The sequence below is a fragment of the Neovison vison genome, chromosome 10, assembly GCF_020171115.1.
Source record: "Neovison vison isolate M4711 chromosome 10, ASM_NN_V1, whole genome shotgun sequence".
NCBI lineage: Eukaryota > Metazoa > Chordata > Mammalia > Carnivora > Mustelidae > Neogale > Neogale vison.
In genome coordinates, this window is record NC_058100.1 from 39,463,090 (window position 1) to 39,487,677 (window position 24,588).

Here is a 24,588-nt window from a genome sequence, read left to right on the forward strand (position 1 = left end):
GTTGAGAGGAACAACTAAAATGATTTAAGTGAACAGTGAGAAATAGAAAGTACTATTTAAGTGAGTACTATTTAAGAAAGTACTATTTAAGTACTATTACTTTTAATAGTAATGTTAATGTGAGTTACTCCACACAAAATGTAATTCCCATCTAATAATTATACTTTATAGCTTTAATCCATGGCTAAAATTTGTTTTGCAGAGTATGCCTTTATGAAACACAGCACAGTCATCTTTGTATAGCAAGACCAACAGGCATAGCAAGTCTACATGATTTGCTGGAGGCTTCCAGGATAAGGGTGAGAACTAATTCCAGAATCCTTTATTTAATCACCTACTCTTTAATATCCAGGCACATTTTCTTCTTGATGATCAAATTCTTTAGACTACCTTTCTTGGAATGAGATGAAATAACAAAAATCATAAAACTCATAAAATTTATTTTCTGTATTAACAAAACAAAGAATTTTTAAGTGTAATCCAATAGGCTAGGGGCGCCTGGGTGGCTCAGTGGGTTAAAGCCTCTGCCTTCGGCTCAGGTCATGATCCCAGGGTTCTGGGATCGAGCCCCGCATCAGGGTCTCTGCTCAGCAGGGAGCCTGCTTTCTCCTCCCTCTCTCTCTACCTGCCTCTCTGCCTACTTGTGATCTCTCTCTGTCAAATAAAATCTTTTAAAAAAAAATAGGCTATATAACCTTATGGATCATTTATTTCCCTTTTGCTTTGGGTTTAAGCCATATGATCACCACAGATCAGCAAATCTATTTGTAGATGAAATCTTTACAGGTAAGAAACTACTTAAAGTTATTCACAGGCAGAGATTTTGAAACCTAACAACTGGTTTCCTGTACATTAAAAATAGAGGGTTTTGAACCATAAATGTAGACTTAGATCAACCAAATTTTTAAAGATCTTCTTTTATTTACTCATTAGAAAGCAATCAAATATTAGCTATTGGCACTTCAAACAATTTTAATTATCACACTGATTGACCCAACAATGCAGAACCACTGATGCTATGTAAAGCCTTTAAAAGGAAAACACAATTTCATCAACTCTAGAGCACTAATCTTTCAAAACAAATACATTTTGCATTTATAAACACAAAACTCTTCACTCTTCCAACACTATAATACATATATAAGCTTAGTTCATTTTTCAGAAATCATATAAAAAGAGTAAGTTTTAAAAATCCATTAATTCTACTACAATTCTAGGAAGGATTAAATTAATATTAAACCACTTAAAAACTAAATACAATTTGCAAATATTTATTCTTACTTCGATATACAAGATGCCCTTCAGTGCTATGAGAGTACTACTAATTTGTAGCACTGATTCAGACTCCACATAAGCAGCAGGCCAATCTATTCGTGGACCTCTCTCGGGGAATCCACTGTGTCTAGGACAGGGCTAAAAACAACATGCTGATCAGTAAAGGGCAGAAGTATCTTTAAGGGTGGAGACTGAGAAACAGGTCAAAACTGCTTTTTTCCTTGCCTGATCACAGAGTTCCCTTATCTCCTTTACAATCCATTTAAAAATTAGGAAATAAAGCATAAATAAAAAGTTATACCTAGGATACCCATATCATAAACATTTATGAAATTAAAATAAAAATATTATTTTAACTTTTTTTTCCTCCAATTTATTTATTTTCAGAAAAACAGTATTCATTATTTTTTCACCACACCCAGTGCTCCATGCAAGCCGTGCCCTCTACAACACCCACCACCTGGCACCCCAACCTCCCACCCCCCCGCCACTTCAAACCCCTCAGATTGTTTTTCAGAGTCCATAGTCTCCCATGGTTCACCTCCCCTTCCAATTTACCCAAAAGCACATACCCTCCCCAATGTCCATAACCCTACCCCCCTTCTCAGTACTTTAATATCGACAAACCAATTAAATCATTTCTGCTCATTAAAATAATACTAATTTTTGCTTTAAGTTTGTTATAAAGGCAATATGAATCAAGTGAATCAATTCAAAGATAGTTTAAAATTCTATTGCCATTGATTTCCTTTTTTTCATTGTGGTGATATATATATCATAAATCCATAACATAATATCTGCCATTTTAAACATCTGTAAGTATACAATTCAGGGGAATTAGTTAAATTCACAATGTTGTACACCACCATCTATTTCCAAAATTTTTTTTTATTACCTCAAACAGATATTCTGTAACTCTTAGGCAGTAACTGCCCAAACCTCTTTTCCCCAGTCACCGGTTACTGCTAACCCTCTTTATGTATATGAATTTAGCTATCCTAGCTATTTTCAAAGAGATGAAATCATGTAGTATTTGTCCTTTGAGTCTGGTTTATTTCACATAGCATACTGTTTTCCAAGTTCATTTCTGTTGCAGCATGTATGAGAACGTCATTCCTTTACATAACTGCATAATAATCCATTACATGTACACACTGCATTTAGTTTATCCATTCACTTGTGACTAGACACTTGGGCTGTTTTCACCTTTTGGCTGTTGCAAATAACGAATGCTATAATCCACACTGACACATAAGCATCTGTTTAAGACCCTGCGCACAATTACTGTGGGTATATGTCTAAAAATGGAACTGCTGGTCATATGGTAATTCTATGTTCAGCTTTTTGAGGAACCACTAGAAACTATTTTCTTCAGCAGTGACACCATTCTACAATCCCACCAGCAACATACAAGAATTTCAATTTCTCTATATGTTCACTGACATTTATTTTCCTGTTTTAAAAAAATTAACAGCCATCTTAGTAGATGTGAAGTGCTATCTCATTGTGGTTTTGACTGGCATTTCTTAACGACAAATGATGTCAAGCATCTTCTTTTCATGCTTACTGGGCATTTTTACATCTTCTTTGGAGAAATGTCTAGTCAAGTCTCTTGCCCATTTTTTAAGTGGGCTGCTTGTCTTTTTGTTGTTGAGTTGTAGTTATTCTTCATATACTCTGGATATTACACCTTTAAAAGATACATGCAATTTTGCAAATATTTTCTCCCACTCTTTACTCTGTTGGTAGTGTCCTTCGATATACAAGTTTTTAATTTTAATGAAGTCTCATTTATCTACTTTTTCTTTTGTGGCTGGTGCTACTGGTGTCATATCTAAGAATCCACTGCCAAATCCAAGGTTATGATGACTCATCCCTATGTTTTCTTCTAAGAGTTTTATGGCTGTAGCTCTTAAATTTAGGTCTTTGATCTATTTTGGTTAAATTTTATATTTGATGTGTGGCAGGGGTCCAACTTCACTCTTTTATAGTGGAAATCCCGGTGTCCTAAGCCTCATCTGCCAAAGAAATTACTCTTTCCTCCACTGAATGAACTTAACACCCTTCTAAATCCTCAGCCTGGGGACGCCTGGGTGGCTCAGTTGGTTGGACGACTGCCTTCGGCTCAGGGCGTGATCCTGGAGTCCCGGGATCGAGTCCCACATCGGGCTCCCAGCTCCATGGGGAGTCTGCTTCGCTCTCTGACCTTCTCCTCGCTCATGCTCTCTCTCACTGTCTCTCTCTCTCTCAAATAAATAAATAAAATCTTTAAAAAAAAAAAAAAAAAAATCCTCAGCCTGCCACTGTAATAGTTTGTGGGTGCCGTAACAAAGTGTCGCAGGGGTGACTTAAAACAACGCAAGTTTACCTTCTTGTAGTCTAGACTCTAAAAATCCAAAATCAAACTGTTGGTTGGGTCATATTTCCTCCAACGCTTCTAGGAGAGGATCTCTTCTTTCCTTGCCTCTTCTGGCTTCTGGTGGACTCAGGTGTTCTGGGTTTCTGGTAGCCTAACTATAATCTCTGCTTCTGTCTTTACATAGCTGTTCTTCCTCTGTCTTTTCCTTATGAGGACCTCAAGTCACATTAGTTTAGGGTCCATTTTAATGACTTTTTTTTTTTTTTTAAAGATTTTATTTATTTATTTGACAGAGAGAGATCACAAGTAGGCAGAGAGGAAGGCAGAGAGAGAGGAGGAAGCAGGCTCCCTGCTGAGCAGAGAGCCCGATGTGGGACTCGATCCCAGGACCCTGAGATCATGACCTGAGCCGAAGGCAGCGGCTTAACCCACTGAGCCACCCAGGCGCCCTTAATGACTTTTTCTTAACTTGACTACATTCTCAAAGACTTTATTTCCAAATAAGGTCACATCCACAGGTATGGAAGATTAGGACTTTAATATATCTTTTTTTGGGGGAAACAATTCAAATCACAACAGCCACAGATACAGAGGGTTTATTTCCAGACTCTATTCTATTCCGTATTCACTTGTCCATATGTCTACTTTTATGTAAGCCAGCATCACTAGCTTTGTAGTAAGTTTTGAAAGCTTTTTCAAGATTGTTTGACCATTTTTTAAATTTTGCCAGTCTGTGCCAAACTTAGCCAAACTCTTTAGAAACAAAACATCTTTTACTATGGATATTTCTGTATTCCTACACATTTCTTGGGACTTTCTTATGGGATATAGTTAAATTACTTGAAAAGAGTATGACCCTTTTGGGTCCAGCTTTTCAGATTTAGATGAAGGTAGAACTCAATCTATGGTAAATTATTCCCCACTATTGAGGGCGTAGACACCAATGCCTTGTGAATCATGACGTTTACCAATCTGGCTGTCAAGACAGGCACCATTCCTGACCATGTTATTGCCCAGCACTGTCAACTCTAATTCCTTTTAGTGCTTCTCCCCCACATTATGGTTAGTTTCTCCATTATATATGTAATGATCAGTAGTACTCAGTGGCATATTGGAGAATTACTCTGTGAAGTTCCTTCTCTGTGTACCTCCTTCCTCTCTGGAACTGGAACTCACCTTGGTCTTCCTGGACTCACAGCTTCCTCCTTCTACCTGACAAACTATCAGACAACTTCCATTTGTCACACACGGTCCAGGAACAGACACTGTATCAGTCGTGTCTCTTAAGAGACTGATCCTGCAAGACCCACAAAACCCATTCCCACAGTTCTTGGCTGGTTGATACAAATGCTACATAGAAAGCCCCTCTTCCACTCTCTGATAAATGAGCTCCCACTATCTGTGCCTAAGAGAGGGTCCAGTTCCAAGAAGCTGTTAGCCAAACCAAATGACTGCCTTTTTCTCAATTGCCACTCTCAAGACTCCCATCTTACTGAGAACCGCAGATAATCTCTGTACTATTATTCTACTTCTCATACTGAATTTGTTGAATTAAGGTGACATTGTATATGCAACATACTTGTATACTATACTTACTACATTCATAATCTATACTCACACTTCTGTGGAGTGGCTTTACTTTCATTGCCCCAGAACTGTAAAATAAGTTATCTAATTTTACAGTAAACATGTATAACAGACAGATGCAAATTTGAGTTTTCTAGGGATAATGCAGGGTTTCTCAATCTCAGTACTATAGATATTTAGGGCCAGACACTTCCTTGTTCTATGTGTTTAGGGTGGGGGGAGAAATACACTGTATACTGTAGGATGCTTAGCAGCACACTTGGCCTCTTGGCTTCTACCTACCAAATGTCCATAGCGACCACTTCTAGCCTCCTACCACTTCTAATAATCAGTTATTGCCAAATGCCCTTCGGGCAGGGGAGACAGGACGTGCCCCAGTTAAGAACCACTGGGCTAACAGAATAAACATTTCTACTCTTAAGTATTTGTTTATCATTCTTAACAACAAAAAAAGGAGGAAGAGGAAGGGGACAAAAACTTTATTCTAAACTGCAAGGGACCTGTTAAAATAACTAAATTCTCAAAAACCTGGAGATCCATTTTCTGCTAATTATCTTATACAAACACAGCTTAAAAGTGTTTTAAAAGTAACTCCTTTATACATAATGCAGTAAATACCATCAATACTTAATTATGCTTAAACTACTGAAAGGTATCATAATGAACATCTCGAAAAGAAGCAGAGAAACTAATTTTGGTATCACTGAAGCATCATGATTAAAATTCAGTTGTACTTCATGCTATGCTAATTTTATGAATTATTTACAAGTCTTTTTTTTTTTAATTTTTTTTTTAAGATTATTTATTTATTTATTTATCTGACAGACAGAGAGGCAGGCAGAGAGAGGGCGGGGGAAGCAGGCTCCCTGCTGAGCAGAGAGCCCGATACGGGGCTTGATCCCAGGACCCTGGGATCATGACCTGAGCCGAAGGCAGAGGCTTTAAACCACTGAGCCACCCAGGCGCCCCTACAAGTCTTATTTTTAAAGCATATAATGTGAAACATCTTACTTAAAAATAAACTTCTCTACTCTGAACTCTCATTTTTCAAAATTTATTCCCCAAGACTTAGAACTTATTTTTAGATGATTCAAGAGGGAGAAAATTAATTAAACTGGTAACTACAGTTAAAAGACAGAGAGCTAGAAAGTTCAACTCTATGTAGTGTTGTTCTCCAAAGGAGCAGAAGAATATTTTCTACCAGTTCCAAGTTTTGAATAGATACATCTAGAAGTTTTATGTAATTACCTGCAACATGAGCTCACAGTCATCTCTTCCAACGAAAATCATTTCTCGTGGCAGCCTGTGGCGAGTGCCTCCACTGCTCACCAAAAACCAGGATGTTAAGCTCATTTTCTGCTTAGCTTCTAAGTCTTTGGCAAAGCTACGTCATCCTACAGAGATATTAAAGAAAAACATACATTCAGATATTTTTAGCTTTAGTATTTATCCACCAAGTCCTTTAAAGTTGACCTAAGAATAGAACTGCATTCATCATCTACTCCTGGCTCAGTAAACAGACAGTCCAGAGGTCATCCGACATGACAAATTTACCAAATTCTCATTAGTTAAGTAAATACACAGACTCCATTAAGAGTTCAATTAAAAAGGAAGACATCAGGCAATTAAGTAGTTAACTAATTCACATTTGTCATACTTCTGAAAGGCTTTGGACAGGGCTTATAAAGATCTATTAATTCTCAAGTAAGTGATCACATTATCATATTAACCTGAGTAAATACTACCAATAGTATACAAATAAATGTCCGACTTATAAATGATTTGCAAAAGACTAAGTTCAAATGAATATTTTTGATATCTGATTAAGAACAATTAAAACCAAAGATATTGCTTCTCTGTCAACAAAGTGCAGACCACTGAAAGAACTTTCAAAAACATGCAATTTCAATTTCTCTGTCCTCATATGTACTTCAATTTCTTAGAACATTTTTCTAGAGCAGCAATTCTTAGGCTTTTGTTCTTGGTACCCATTTCACTCTTTTATTTTTAAATTTTTTTTTAGTATCTCTCTCTCTCTCTCTCTCTCTATATATATATATATATATATATAAGATTTTATTTATCTATTTGACAGAGAGAGAGAGACCATGCACTACAGCAGGGGTAGAGGGAGAGGAAGAAGCAGGATCGCTGCTGAGCAGGAGGCAGGACATGTGACTCAATCCCAGGACCCTGGGCTCATGACCTAAGCCGAGGGCAGGTGCCAAACGGACTGAGCCACCAAGATACTCTATTTCTTTAAAATTTATTTACTTGACAGGGATAGAGCACATGCACAAGCAGGGGGAGCAGCAGAGGGAGAGGAAGAAGCAGACTCTCTACTGAGCAGTCAGACTGACATGGGGCTCAATCCCAGTACCCTGGGACCATGACCTGAGCCAAAGGCAGTTGCGTAACTGAGTCACCCATGCACCCCCATTCCACTTAAAAAAAAAAAAAAAAAGAACCCCAAAGAGCATTTTGTTTGCATGGTTTATATATACTAACATTTACCTTAAAAAATAAATGAAAACTGAGAAACTACGACTTATCAATTCATTCAAAATAAACTATAATTTTAATGAAAAATATACTTCCAAAACAAAAATGATTAGGGCAAAGAGTAGCACTATTTTAATTTTTAAAAAATTTTTTAATGTCTAGCTTAATTGAAGATTTTTCTATTTGCTCTGCATTCAATCTGTTGCCACATATCGTTGAACCTGAAATATCTAAAGAAGGCCTGCCTTCATTCAAATAGTTAGAAAAGGGAAACTTATTATGTAGTTTTTTCGAATAACTATAGTTTTTTCTTTGATACTACACCAAAACTTTGAAAGCTTCTTGAAATTGACTTACAATAAGAAATCCGAAACTTTTTATACTATGTTGCATGAAAATTCATCAACTTTGAAGGGATCTTTTAACATTATAAATGGAAAATATTGGTTCCCTGAGTTAACAGATCTTCTAAATAATGACCTATTCATTATATTACTTAAAAGCATCACAGTTGTTGACTTCATCACCCATCTTCTCAGAAAAATCTTTAAGTACGAGGTAGCCGCGAGAATCATGGTGGCAGAATCAAGTTTTCTAAAATTCTCATTTTCTCTTGAAAGCTATAATTTTATTGGCAAAAAATACCACCCATTCTTTTCTTTGAGGTGACAGGCTTACTTTGTTTGCCAAATACTCAAGTCTACAAAATGATAAATTTGTCTGTCAGTCATTGTGTCAAGTAACAAGGCGCTCTATGAAGCAAGTGGGCAGTTCACAGCTCGAAGGCGCTCTGTGAAACAAGTGGGCAGTTCACAACTCAAAGATGACACAAATTCTTCTCTTTGAGACAACCCTGGTACTTTGGTGTACAACATAAATGCTTTATGTGTCCTTCCAATTACTTGTACAGAATATTAAAAAGATGTGACTCCCATTTTAACCACATTATCAATGACATTCTTAAGTGAAACTGGCTCCCCCCCACCCTTAATTCCAAACGCATGGCAGTGAAGAATACAATTACTATTACTATAGTTCAGCCTGGATCTACGCTAAGGAACCAGCAGCTTTACCCACCGCTTCTTTTTATACTATCAGTTCAGATGACAATAAAATAAAGAAGGCAACTAATGTTTTGATGTTCTTATGAAAATAGTTTTGACCCCTGACCTTTGAAATGGTTTTGGGAACTCCCAGCCTGTGGATTTAGCTGTGCTAGAGAATGTGGCTATGTCATTCAGAATATAAATCTTAGTTAGAGTCAGACTGACAGATGAAGAATCTGACTCCTAGTTCTAACACTTTTTATTCTACATGACCTGGGGCAAGTTATTTATCTCCTGCCCCTTTGTTTACTCTTATCTAAAACGGGCATGATATTACCTACTCAAAGTTTTTTGTTAGGAATCAAAAAAACTATACATGTAAATATTTTTTTCCATGGAAATGGCACATTCTTTTACAATTTAATTAGAAGAAAACTATACTGTCATGAACTGAAACATTCTGTAGTAAGAACTAGATCTATATTAAAGCAAAATCCTTTAAGATGTAAAATTTTGTTAAGGTAAAAATCCTATATATTATAAATTTGTCAACACAGACACAAAACAATGGGTATCACCAGAATAGACAAACAGTCTTCTGTAAAGCCAAAACAATCAAGTCTTAACTCACTCTCAGCTTATCAATTGATACAGTCAGTTTACGTGGATTCTTCAATCTTTTATCCACCTTACTCTGTGCTGGAGATGTTGTTAGTTTTTCATTGCCTATTCTCTGTCAAATTGGCTTTTAGCATTTCATGTGTACTTCCTGGCCAAGTCAACGAAGAATTAAAACAATTTTATCCAAGAAAAACCCTCCAATCTAAATTTAGCATGTAAGTTGCTTACTGCATTTGGAAACAAAGAGGACAATTTCAAAAGATGATATGAATAAGTAAGCCAACAGTTACACACTTATTTAAAGGAACTGAGAAAAGAAAAACTACAGTAAGACATATTAAAAGGAAATGAAATTAGCCTAAACAGAGTCAACTAAAACAGTAGCACCAAACATGGGCAATAGAAACGATATAATATTTTCCAAATCAAAGAAGTTTTATGTAAGCATTATTTGTATACTATAAAAACACTAAAGTATTTAGACAATATCAAACAAAGTTATATTAATATACAAATAAACGACATATAATTCTATCATACAAACATACAAACAATAACTACAGTTGACCCCTGAACAACATGAGCCTGAACTGCATGGATCTGCTTATATGTGGATTTTTTGAGAAATACAATACTGTAATCATATTTTCTCTTTCTTATGATTTTCTCAATAACATTTTTTTCTCTAGCTTAACTGTAGGAATACAACATATAATACATGTAGCATAAAAATACATGTTAACAGTTCATGTTATTGGGAAAGCTTCTGGTCAACAGTCGTTATTAGGAGCCATATTTTGGAGAAGTCAAAAATTACACACGGATTTTTCAACTGTGCAGGGGATGGAACTCCTAACCCCTGCATTGTTCAGGAGTCAACTGCATGTAATTACATAAAATAATATGAAAATAGTGGCAATTCATATATTTTGTTTTGACTGTCAATGACACTTAAAAGGTAACTAAAGAGTACGCATTTTCTGAAAAACAAAACTAAAAATCATAATCCTCAAGATGAGGGGTATTAATTTACTGGAGGGGTGCAATGGCCTTGAGTCTTTTTCTACCTCCTCAACCACAAGTGGGAATGAGATACACCAAAAAGCTGCTGCGTTTCAATTATTACAAAGGGCTCTCTCCTTATCTAAGATAGTTTCTCACTAGTCCTTCAATTCCAATCATCTCTTCCTACTTGCTGAGTAATCCTGACATTCACACATGATAAAACTGAAACCTGTGAAGCCTCTGCCTTCAGCTCAGGTCATGATCCCAGGGTCCTGAGATTGAGCCCCGCATCGGGCTCCCTGCTTGGCGGGGAGCCTGCTTCCCCCTCGCTCTCTGCCTGCCTTTCTGCCTACTTGTGATCTCTGTCAAATAAATAAATAAAATCTTAAAATATATTAAAAAAACAACCACCCTGAAACCTGGTTGAAAGGCTGCTCGATGACCAAGACATAGGTTTCAGCTCAGTTCCTCTACGGGGAGGGGGAAAAGAAGCCCATGAGTACGACAACATGCCCAAGGTCTTGACAAGATGTGACAGCAGTTATACATTTCCTGGTAGGGTTTCCAAATGAGCCAGGAAAACACGTGTTTTGGAGTAGACTTTCTGGTTTAAAACCCTGTCCTTCATGCTAAGTGACTCAAAATCCAAAAACGATAAAAAAAACAACAAATGTTTCTGGATTCCAGATATTTTACCTATATAGAGAAAAAGAAAAAAAAAACACAGAGGGAGGATATCTAAAGACAAAATGAGACACAGATATGATATCTTATAATACCTGGCATACAGGAAGCATCTAATTAATGTTCCTTTCCTTTTCTCCCTTTCTTCCTAATCTTTTCTGCCAAATAATACCCTAACATCATAAACTGAGACTGGAACAATGCCAACCAATCAACATTACTGAATATCTTCTATGTCAATGTAGTAAAAGTATTCAATTAAAGAAATATTTAGGATAAAAATTATGACAATATAATGTAGCTTATGGGTTACTCATAAAATTAAAAGTGCTACAGTCTTTATTTCATATATATTTCAATTCAAGAAAAGTAAATTTAATAAATCAATGATTAAAATTCCTACAGCACTTTCTCAAAGTATGAAAGGCTTTCATTGGGATCTAAAGCCGGAATTATATACAGGATCACTGAGTTTTTTCGAAGACTGGAGCTGTAGGCCTTCTTACATACTCAAATTCTACGACAAACTATAACCTTTGCCCTGTGACTCTGCAAGTCTTCCCCTTAGCGGTAGGGTATCTCTCTCAGTCCCTAACTGTGGGCTCTGCCTCATGACTTTAGGCCAAAAGGATGATGTTAGTAGATGTGATGCAAGTAGAGTCTAAAACGTGCTCAGGAAATTGGCTTGCCCTCCTGCACGTCTGCTATCACCAAAAAAAGAACATGTCCTGGTCAGTCTACTTGCTGAAGATGAATGACAGACATATGGAACAGACATGGAGCTAACATACAATTTGAAGTCAGAAGGTCAATATATCATCTAACCCCCAGGTGAATGACAGATATATGAGCAAAAAACAAAAATGACTGCTGTTTGAAGCCATTGAGACATGTGGGCTGATTTGCTTCACTACTGACTATAATGCACATTGAGTATAATTTACTAAAATACAGTATCTTTTCATAAAAACATTCATAGTCCAATATACCCATTTGAGTATTTTTAGAATATACAAATGAAATTTTTGTTTTTATTGTGTCTTTTTCCCAATTTACTTTTTTCTTGATGTTTAACATTATTTGTATAATTAAACATAAGGGTGCTATATATTACAGACTTAAAAATTACAGGTCAAGCTCTCAGCTTTATCGTGACAAAGAACCAACTACTAGAAAATCCAGCAATGGAAGAAAATGCAAGCCCCTTTTTTGGGGGTGGTCAACATCCTTAGTTTACTATTTTCCTCTCTGGAACATTCAGTTTACCACAGGAGACTTCTCCCATATCCCCCAATAATGGACATAAATGCACTGCTGATGTAGGAGCTAAACCAAGAAGTGGTTTAGGGGGTTTCACTGTTCTGGTTGCAGTTTTTACATATTAATCTCCTTGGTTAAGCAGAACACTTCTACCCTGGAGAGCAATTTAATTCCTAAGCTACTTAGGAGTATCACAAAAAAATGGAGGAACAGGAAACTCCAGGAATCCATCCATCCACCTAAATGACTATTGAACTCCTAAGAACTATCTGAAGTTAACTATTTGGGGCTCTGGTGTCCAGTCAAAGAGGCTGTTAAAATTCAGTATTTTGCATGGTACCAGGTACCATCATCCTGATTTCCCATTCCAAAATCTCCAAGAAGTAGCCTACAGCTAGCCTCTTGCATTTCTGGTGTGGCTCACTGGAGCCAGGATACATAATAAAGGCTCTGTCATCCAAATATTGGACTCTGTACTCTGGCTGGTGATTGCTGTTTTTATGGCTGAGCTTTTGTGCTGGCCATCGTAGCTTCAAGTCTTATGAGCTGAAGCATCTTTTAAGGAATTTGGAGAGTCGGTGTGTGCTTGTTGCTTTGTTTTCTTCCTCTTTCAGGAGCCAGGTACTTAAAGAAATCCTTATCAGATCACTGGCTGACCACAGAGACGAAAGAATAGAAATTTCAGTAACCACACACAACAAGGAATACACACCTTGCAAAAACAGTTTGGAAGAGTAACAAACAGTTGGCTTTAGGGCTCAATAAGAAATATTCAGCAGGGGCGCCTGGGTGGCTCAGTGGGTTAAAGCCTCTGCCTTTGGCTCAGGTCATGATCCCAGAGTTCTGGGATCGAGCCCCGCATCGGGCTCTCTGCTCCTCAGGGAGCCTGCTTCCTCCTCTTTCTCTACCTGCCTCTCTGTCTACTTGTGATCTCTGTCAAATAAATAAAATCTTTAAAAAAAAAAAAAGAAATATTCAGCAATCCCTAAGGAGTGGGATAATTAAATTTCCATATATATCACAATATGATACTTTAAATACCCGGGTTCAGTTCTCAAACTATATGTAGAAAGCAAGCAACAGAAAAACTTATTTGCAGGGGGAAAAATGGGCAGAAACCATCCCCAAGGAAACCCAGACATTTTAATTATTAGTCAAAAATGTTAAATCAACTGTGTTACATGACAAAGAACTAAAGGGAATCAGCCAAATGAGCTATGAGAAAGCCAAGAGCATAATAGGGAGACAGATATTTTATAAAATGAGGGGCACCTGGGTGGCTCATGGGTTAAGCCCCTGCCTTCAGCTCAGGTCATGATCCCACAGTTCTGGGATGGAGCCCTGCATTAGGCTCTTTGCTCAGCAGGGAGCCTGATTCCCCCCCACTCCCTACTTGTGATCTCGCTCTCTCTGTCAAATAAATAAATAAATCTTTTTAAAAAAGAAATTATATAAAATGAAAAAGTCACTACAGAAATTCAAGAGCAGATTTCAGCAGAAAGAAAAAATGATCAACAAATCTGAAGATAAGACAATTGGAAGTATTCGGTGTGACAGAAGAACAAAGGAAGTAACATAAACAGAGCCTAAGGGATCTGTAGGATATCATCAAATGTAGCTACACATACATTATAGGAGTCTCAGAAGAAGAGACAGAGAAAGAAGAAGAAACAAAAAGAGCTTACCAAATTTGAGGAAAGATCTAGATATTCACACTCAAGAATTTCAATATACTCCAAGCAGGAAAAACTCACACAGATCCATATTCAGCCATATTATACTCAAACTGTCAAAACTGAAAGAAAAAGACAATTTTGAAAACATCAAGAGAAGACTCTTGTCATGGACAAGGAGTCCTTAATAAGATTAACGGCTGATTTCTCCTCATAAACCATGGAAGTCAGAAAACAGTGGGATGGCTTATTTATAAAGTCTGGGGATAAAAACTGTCAACCAAGAAATCTTTATCTGATAAAATTACTTTTTAAGAATGAATCACAATTAAGACATTTCCATTAAACAAAAGCTGATGGAGTTCATTACTAGTAGATTGGCCTACCAGAAATGCAAAAGAGAAACTTTCAGACTGAAATGAAAAGACACTAGACAGTAAATAGAAACCATGAGAAAAATTAAAGATAACACAGGGAAAGTAAGTATATAGGTAAATATAAAATCTAGGATGATTTACCTTTTTTTCAATTTTTTTTTTAAGATTTTATTTATTTGAGAGAGAGAAAGAGGGCACAAGCAGAGGGATCAGCAGTAAAGGGAGAAGAGGATCCCTGCTCAGCAGCATATGGGCCTTGATTCCAGAACCCTGGGATCATGACCTGAACCAAAGGCAGACATTTAACTAACTGAGTCACCCAGATGCCCCTCATTTTAATAATTTTAAAATTTTATTTATTTACTGAGAGAGAGAATGAGAGAGCACACACACATAAGCAGGGGGAACAGCAGTGCGAGAGGGAGTAGCAGCCTCCCCGCTGAGAAAGGAGTCCAATGTGGGGCTTGATCCCAGGACCCTGGGATCATGACCTGAGCTGAAGGCAGATGCTTAACCAACAGAGCCACCTAGGCATCCCATGATTGTACTTTCTTTTTTTTTTTTTTTTTTTTTTTTAAAGATTTTATTTTATTTATTTGAGAGTGAGAGACAGTGAGAGAGAGAATGAGCGAGGAGAAGGTCAGAGAGCAAAGCAGACTCCCCATGGAGCTGGGAGCCTGATGTGGGACTCGATCCCGGGACTCCAGGATCACGCCCTGAGCCGGAGGCAGTCATTCAACCAACTGCGCCACCCAGGCGTCCCCATGATTGTACTTTCAATATGATTTGTAACTTTCCTCTTTTTCCAATATGATTTAATGGGCAAATACATAAAACAATAATTATAAAGCTATGTCATTAGAAATACAATATAAAAAAATGTAATCTGGGGTGCCTGGGTGGCTCAGTGGGTTAGGGCCTCTGCCTTTGGCTCAGGTCGTGGTCCCAGGGTTCTGGGATCGAGCCCCACATCGGGCTCTCTGCTCAGCAGGGAGCCTGCTTCCTCCTCTCTCTCTTTCTCTGCCTGCCTCTCTGCCTGCTTGTGGTCTCTGTCTGTCAAATAAATAGATAAAATCTTTTTAAAAAAATGTAATCTGTGACAAATATAAAAGGAGAGGAATGGAGATGTACAGAAGGAGACTGTATACTCTTGATATTAAGTTGGAATTACTGAAATTAGGTTATTATAAGTTTAAGGTGTTATTGTAATTCTCAGGGTAACCACCAAGAAAATAACTAAATAAACATGTAGAAAAGGAAACAAGAAGTGAATCAAAATGGCACATTAGCCAAAACTCAACTAAATACGAAAAACATGGAGTAGTGAAGAAATTGAGAAACAAAAAATCATACAGAATGCAAAAAAATAAATAAGTGACAGAAGTTAATCCTTCAGAAAACACATTAAATGTAAACGTATTAAACTCTCCTATGAAACGGCAGAAAAAGATCTGATAAAATAACAGAATCTCTTGGGGAGCCTGGGACGTGCAGTTGGTTGAGTGCATGTCTTTTGGTTTTGGTTCAGGTCATGATCTCAGGGTCATGAATCTGAGCTCCCACTGGGGCTCTGTGCCCAGTAGGAAGTCTGCTTGAGATCCTCTCTCCTTCTCCCTTTGCCCCTCCCCCCTGGTTCACCTCAAACATACTTTAAAATAAATAAACAAATCTTAAAGGAAAAAAAAGTCAAGATCTTTCTACATACTGTTTACAAGAGGTTCTGTACAGATAAGGACACAAAGAAAAAAGGTTGAAAAAAGACATTCCACACAAGTAGTAATCCCCCAAAAGTGGCAGTGGCTATATTAGTGTCAGAAAAAAAATAAAATTTGAGTCAAGGAAAGATTACAAGGGACAAAAGAGGGCATTATATATTGATTAAAGTTTCAATATAGCAAGGCATAAAAAATGTAAAAGTATATGTACCTACCAACAGAGCCCAAAAGATATGAAACAAAAATAAACGGAATTTTAAAAAATAGTTTAGAAATAGTATGAAACTTCAATACCACACTTTCAACAACATGAAACAAACACAACTAGACAGAGTATCAATAAATAGAGGACTTGACAACACTATAACCAATATACTGAACAGACATACATAAAATGCTCAATTCAACTACAGCAGAATGACATTCTTTTCAAGTGCACAAAGCATATTCTGAAGAGTAGCACATTATGTTAGGCCTGAAACAAAACAATAAATCGAAAAAGAGCAAAAAGTGCAAAACACTTTTCCAATCAGAATGGAAGGAAATTAGAAATCAATAACAGAATGAAAATAGGAATATTCTCAAAAGGTGGAACTTAACATACTCTACACAAACAATGGGTAAAAGAAGCAATCATAAGAGAATAAAAAAGTACATTGAGAGATGAGAAGACAAGAATACAACATACCAAAACTTAGAGGACAGAGCAAAAGCAGGGCTCAGAGGAAAATTTATAGCTATGAATGTTTATATTAAAAAAGAAACAAAGAATAAAGATAAAATAAGAGCATAAAAATAAAAAATAAAAAACAAAAGTTGATTCTTTGAAAGAGCAACAAATGAAAAGTCGTTAGCTAGACTAATTGAAGACTCAGATCACTAAAATCACCGCAAAAAATAGCGACATTACTGATTTTAGAGAAATAAAAAGAATTTTAAGAGAATTTTATATACTAGTGTAAGCTAAAAAAAAGGTACATAACCTAAATGAAATTGAAAAATTCTTAGAAACCCCAACCAAACCAAGTTAAATCATAAAGATACAGAAAAATGGAATAGATTTACAGTGAGGAGACTGAATGTAATCAAAACATTCCAAGAAAGAACAGTCAAGGAACAGATGTCTTCACTGTTGAATTGTATCTAACATTTAAAAAGGAATTAACACCAATCATTGTCAAAATCTTCCAAAAACTTGAAAAGAAGGTAAGATATCCTAATTCATTCTATGAAATCATTACCTTATAGCATAGACATAAAAACTATAAAAAAAAAAAAACACAAAAAACCCCACAGACCATTATCTTATATTGATGCAACACTCTTTAACAAAATACTAGCAAACTGAATTCAGTAGCACATTGAAAGGAATATATACAACAGCTATGTGGAACTTATTCCTGGAATAAAAGGTAGGAAAATCAATGTGATAGGCCATATTAACGAAGGAAGAAAAAAAATGAAGAAAATGAAAATGAATAAATGAAGAAAAAAGAACAAAGGAAAAAACACCACATGATCATCTCAACTGGTGCACAAAAAAAGCATTTGACAAAATTCAAAACCTTTTTCCGATTAAAAAAAAAAAAGCACATATAAACTAGGAATAAAAGGGAACACGATGAAGTTCAAATATGAAAATCCCATGGCTAACATCAGACTCAATAATGACAGACTGAAACCTGCATCCCTAAAATCAGGAACAAGACAAGAATGCCTGCTTCCATCATTTTCATTCTATATGGTACTGGAAATCCTAGCTATAGCAATTAGGTAAGAAGAGAAATTAAAGATATCAAAATTGGAATGAAAGAAGTAAAAAAAGGAAAAAAAAAAAAAGGCCCAACAACTTTTTACAGCAAGACAAGAATCAGAAGAATTGCAGGATATAAAACCCAGTCAAAAATTGCTTACGCTTCTACTTACTACAAATGAACAATCTGAGAAGGAAATTTTTTTTTAAGTCCACTTATAACAGCATCAAAAATAACAAAAAGTTAGGATTAAATATAACCAAGATGGCTCAGGACTTATATACTGAAAAATATAACATGCTGAAAGAAGTTTTAGAAGACCTAAATACATGAAGACACTGTGTCGTCAAGAACTTGAAGATGCAACATTGTTAAGATGACAAGAGTACCCAACGCAAACTACAGATCTGAGGCAATCCTTATCAAAATCCCAAGAGCACTGTTGAATAAATAGAGAAATCCATTCTAAAATTCATATGGAATCTCAAGGGACCCTGAAGAGCCAAACAACTAGGAAAAAGAAAAGCAAAGTTGAAATGTTCACAATGTTTCTTGATTTCAGAACTTCCTACAAAGCAATTTTAATTAAAACATTGCCATTAAGACAGATATATACACCAATGAAACACAACAGAGAGCCCAGAAATAAACTGTCACATATATAGAGTCTGATTTTCAACAAGGGTGCCAATACCAGTTCTTGGGGGGAAAGAGTCTTTTTAACAAATAGTCATGGGAAAACTGGATATTCACTTGTAAAAGAATGAAATTGGCCTCTTACCAGACTATATGCAAAAGTTAACTCAAAATGGATCAAAGACTTAAACATAAGAACTAAAACTATATAAAATTCTAACAAGATAAAAAGAGGGCATTTGCATGACTCTTTTATTTGATAATTGTTTCTTACAGATGACACCAAAGCACAGGGAACAAGAGAAAAAAACAATAAATTGAACTTTATAAAAATATAAAATTTTTGCACATCAATGGGCACTACCACAACAGTGAAAGGAATGGAAGAAAATATTTGAGAATCATTTTTCTGATAAGGGACTAATGTCCAAAGTATTAATCATTAGAAAAATACAAATCAAAACCACAATAACAGGGGCACCTGGGTGGCTGAGTGGGTTAAGCCGCTGCTTTTGGCTCAGGTCATGATCTCAGGGTCCTGGGATCGAGTCCCGCATCGGGCTCTCTGCTCAGTAGGGACCCTGCTTCCCTCTCTCTCTCTCTCTCTGTCTGCCTCTCCAGCCTCTCCATCTACTTGTGATCTCTCTCTGTCAAATAAATAAATAAAATCTTTAAAAAAAACAACAACACAATAACATATACCATTTCACACCCATTAGATATATGTGATCTGTTATCAAACAATGAAAACAGATGTTGATGAGGATGTGGAGAAACTGGAACACTTGTGCATTGCTAGTGGAGATGTAACGAAGTGCAGCTGCTGTATCTTAAAAAGCCAGAGGAGCACCTGTGGTGCTCAGTCAGTTACGCATCTGACTTGGCTTCAGCTCAGGTTGTTATCTCAGGGTCAAGGGATGGAGCCCCCATCTGTCTCCCCACTCAGGGTGAAGTCTGCTTGTTCCTCTCACTCTGCTCCTCCCCTGGGCCCTCTCTCTCATTAAAATAAAAAAAGAAAACGGAATTTTCATGTCATCCAGCAGTTCCACTCCCAGGTAGGTATATACTCAAAGAATGGAATGGTATGGAGTACTTCTGGCATACCTGTACACCAGTGTTCACAACAGCTAAAAAGTGGAAACAGCCCAAGTGTCCATCAGCAGATGAGCAAACAAAATATTACTTGCACATTCAATGACATATTATTCCATCATTAAGAGAAATGAAATTCTAACACATAACACGGATGAACTCTGTCACATTATGACGAGAAAAGACAGCACAAAAGGGCAAATATTGTATGATCCACTTTCATAAGGTACCTAAAATAGGCAAATTCATACAGACAGAAAGGAGAATGGAGGTTACAAGAGGCTGGGCAGAGAGCGGGTTAGTATTTAACAAGTACTTAATTTCTGTTTAGAACAATAAAAAGTTCTTGAAATAGCATTATCAGTTACACATTGTGAATGCAATTAATGTCACTGAACTGTATACCTAAAAATGGTCAATTTTACATTGTGTCTATTTTACCAGAATTTTTTAAAATGTAATTTTAAAATGTAAATGTAATTTTAAAAAGCCACTCAAGCACTCTCTCTGCCTTGATTGCTGTTTTTAAATTAGAGACATAGTGAATCTTTATTTTGCTTAGTTTTATATTTCTTCTGTCTGTCTTAGAACAAGTTGTTTTGGACATTCAAGTTTTCCCTTAAGGCAAGGATTGGCTAACTCTGGCCTCCTGTTAATTTTGTGGATAAAGTTCTTTTTTTAAGATTTTTTTAAATAAAATTTGGAGCACCTGTGTGGCTCGGTCGTTGAGCATCTGCCTTTGGCTCGGGTCGTGGTCTCAGGGTCCTGACATTGAGCCCTACATCGGGCTCCCTGCTTGGCGGGAAGCCTGCTTCTCCCTCTCCCACTCCCCCTGTCTGTGTTCCCTCTCTCACTGTCTCTATCTCTGTCAAATAAATAAAATATTTTTTAAAAAATCTTTTAAAAAAATCAATGAGCGTGAGCAAGCTCGCACATGTGCATGCGAAGGGTTAGTGGGGAGAAAGAAACTCAAGCAGGTGCCATGCTGAGGGTGGAGCCTGACCCGAGCCCCGCACGTCATGACCTGAGCCTAAATCAAGAGTTGGCTCCTTTGGGGCCCCTCGGTGGCTCAGTGGGTTAATCCTCTGCCTTCGGCTCAGGTTGTGGTCTCGGGGTCCTGGGATCGAGCCCTGCATCGGGCTCTCTGCTGGGCAGGGAGCTTGCTTCCGCCTCTCTCTCTGCCTACTTGTAATCTCTCTCTCTGTGTCAAATAATTAAAAACTTAAAAAAAAAAAAAAAAGTTGGCTGCTTCACTGACTGGGCCGCCCAGGTGCCCTTCTGAGTAAGTTTTATGAGAACACAGACGTTTGCACTGAAACAGCCAAGCGGAGATTGACAGAGATCATATGGCCTACAGAGCCTAAAATATTTACTTTTTAGCCCTTTACAGGAAAAGTTTGCCACCCTTGCCTTAAAGGATTAATACCAGTTTTTAGTTTTACCATTTTGGATGAAAATATTGTATTTCATGTTATTTTTATTTCATTTATTTTCTTAAGTAGGCTCCTCTGGGTGTGGCGGCCACTGTGGGGCTTGAACCAACAACTCTGAGACAGAGACTTGAGCTGAAATCAAGAGTCATATGCTTAACTGACTGAGCCACCCAGGTACTCCCAAAGTATTTTAAATTTCACATTTATCTTCCTCTCAAGACTCAAAATTGAAAATTATATTCAGTGGGTCATGATTATTACAATTACCAGGTTATCAAACCATCCTGCAAAATAGTGAGTTTCTCAATATTTATTAATATGCATGTATCTGTCCTAATACTATATTAGTTCTCATTTCTCAGACTGTACTCACATTATTTTTTTCTGTTTTCTCCCTTCCTGTCAGTTGTCATTTTTCACTGTACTGGGTCTATTCCTTCTTGCAAAGCCTCAAAAATAATATAAGTATATTGCAACGATGCTCAAACAAATAGAATATAAACAAGAGCTCCTGTGAATAAATGAGGCGGCTTTGGAACATAAATTTTGTTACTCTGGAGGCTTTCATGAGTTAATATTTTAGATTTTTAGTTGGTAAGCAGAAGAACTCTATAGGCAGAATGTTATTATGAAAGTATCACCCTTCCAAATTAAAGATCAAATTAAATAAAAATCCTGGGGTTCTTTGAATTCAAAGAAGGGAATGTGGTACTACCAGAGTATTACTATTTTTTTTAAAAGATTTTATTTATTTATTTGACAGAGATCACAAGTAGGCAGAGAGGCGGGCAGGGAGAGAGAGCGGGAAGTAGGCTCCCCCTGAGCAGAGAGCCCGATTCGGGGCTCGATCCCAGGACTCCGGGACCATGACCTGAGCCGAAGGCAGAGGTTTTATTAACCCACTGAGCCACGCAGGTGCCCCTAGAGTATTACAATTTACTATCTAGTATAAAACATGAATTTACACAATGAGAAATTGGGGAAAAAAAAAAAAAACCCAACCACAAGATTACCCCCAAAACTTACTAGTAATGTTTCAGGGATTAGACCATATGCTGTATGTTGACCCATCAATCATGAAACATATAATTAACATAGGTATGGCTTAGGTTTAGATTAAAAAATCAAACAGATTCAGAGTCCTAAGAGTTTTATACATAATTATGAAAAATAAACAAAACCCTAAATATGTGAGTATCTTCTGGGTATGAGAAACAGATAAGACCTTTAATTACAAAGAGTAAAAATTCCAGGAAATTTCACTTAAGAATTACAAATCCAAAAGCCTATCTATTAATGAAAAATAGACAATTTCCATTTAAAATGACTAACAATAAAACTGAAACGCAACTCGAAACTCCTCCATTTCTCATACCAGCAATCCTCACTGACTTTTCTAACAGTGTAACCACTTAAATTCAAAAGCCTACAGCCTCAGAAATACACACTAGACTTGATACAAAATTATATTAGTATCTATCTTCTGTGCTTAATTTTAGCACTTAAGAAATCTCAGAGCATGACAATGTACAAAACGGATGCCTTTCTGTAAATCTATTCCCATGGCAGAGTAAGCCAATCTTTTCTCCGTAGCCCAACAATACTTTTCCAAACATCTCTCATGGTGTAATTTAAATTCTAAGTTTATAGCATTAATGATAATGAGTCTAGCTGGTGACCTATCTGAATGTAAGAAAAACTTATCCTCTTACTCCCAGTTCTTACAATCAGTGTGAGAAACCTAACAATTCTGGGTGCTCTGGGCAGACAGGGCGGACAGACAAAACAAACAATAAAACTTTCCACAAGGAACTTAGTCCTTGGGCGATGTTGGTCAGTGGATGCGAGGAGATAAGCCTGAAGTGATACCGGAACAAACAGGAGGCTGTCATTCCCCCAGCCTGGGATGGGGACACTGGGGTAGGATCCCTCCAAGTCAGTGCAGAGCTGACCACAGGGATCTTTCTCTCTGCATCCCAGAGCCTAATATGGGGCTTCACCCCTAGTGACCGACTGACTAGCTATTTCTAACGAATGAATGAGTAGTCCCGGACCTACGGAAAATCTTGTTGAAAGTGGATAATCTGGAAATCTCCAGGGACAGAAGGTGAAATTAATCATTGAACCTTTGCTACAGTTAAAGCCCTTTCCACCCCCGCCTTCAGTTGTCTCTTCCATATTCTTCATCTCCTTGTCACATAGTTTTCAACAGCTCCCTGACTAAAGCTTAAAGCTCTGACCTTTGAAGGTCAGAGGGAAGTAAACACTGACCCAGAATCACAGTCCAGTTTCTATGCTCCCGACAGCTATAACTGGCTTTAAAAATGGACTTTCCTGTTAGATCCTAGCTCACTTCAGAACTGAACGTACTAAAAATTAAAGGTTTAAATTAAAAAACAAAACAAAAACTGCAGATGTTCAGCAGGGCATGGAGCTTCAACTACACTTCTAAGTTTCAACCTTCCACATATTTTACTGGTTTTGTTTATTTACACTAAAAAAATGTTACTTCCAGTCATTTATAATTAAAATTGTGGACTGATGGCAAGAATCCAAGTGATATTAATTACTAGAATGCTGTGAGACAGGCACTAGAATATTCGACATGTACTAACATTAAACCGAACTATGAAGTAAGGCATAACATAACCAACAGCAAAGACCAATTTAACTCCGATTATTAGGTTTGAGGAAAACTAGTCTATAAATGATCGTCAGGTGTATGCAATTACTTGAGCTAAAATACATGTTAAGGGCAGTATATCCTTATGCTTCTGGCAATCAGCCGGCTGATTCATCACCAGATGGCTTTACAGAGAAAGAACCTCCTCCTATCCCCCAAGCCCTACCATTGCAGAGTAAGAAATAACGGCTGTAGCTTTAGGACTATCAATCTACACAGCTGAAAACGCTTTTCTCTATATATGCAATTCTCTTTAATAAAATATTATCTACAGATGAATCCAAGTGACAACCTGTCTTCTGGAACCAGTTGGCATGAAAGGGTGGAAATGATCTTCATGGGCTTGGTCCAGTACCTACCGGGCTCTGTTTCCTGAACGAATCAGTAACAGTAGGAAAAAGAAAATGTGATCTTCATAACAAAATAAATGAAAACTTAAAGGGAAAAAGTAATAAATTTCACTTCCTGGAACTGCTGTTTAAACCAGCAGTAAAACTACCCAAAGTATACAAAAATACTGATTTGAATGGATACGTGGACCTCAGTGTTTACAGCAGCATTCTCAACAACAGCCAATTTATGGAAGTAGCCCAAGTGGTCACTGACTGACGAATGGATAAAGAAGATGTGTGTATATATAAAAATAGACACACACACACACACAATGGAGTATTAATTCAGCCATCAAAAGAATGAAATCCTGCCATTTGCAGTGACATGAATGGAGTTAGAGAATATGATGTTAAATGAAATAAGTCAGAGAAAGACAAATACCATACGATTTTACTCATAAGTGGAATTTAAGAAACAAAACAGATGTGGGGTGGGGGAGAGGCAAACCAGGAAACAGATTCTTAACCACAGAGAGCAAACTGAGCTACTGGAG

The 24,588-nt window shown here is 37.0% G+C and overlaps 1 protein-coding gene across 10 annotated transcripts in view; it reads right to left on the reverse strand.

The window, feature by feature from the left end:
* Positions 1–24,588, reverse strand: part of CEP170 (centrosomal protein 170) — a 126,468-nt gene that overhangs the window by 84,654 nt on the left and 17,226 nt on the right. For all 10 annotated transcript variants that reach the window (XM_044267034.1, XM_044267033.1, XM_044267032.1 and 7 more), the window contains exon 2: positions 6,470–6,615. In XM_044267034.1, the coding sequence (XP_044122969.1) occupies positions 6,470–6,574 (105 nt within the window). In that variant the 5' untranslated portion in view covers positions 6,575–6,615. The remainder of the gene's footprint in view (positions 1–6,469; positions 6,616–24,588) is intronic.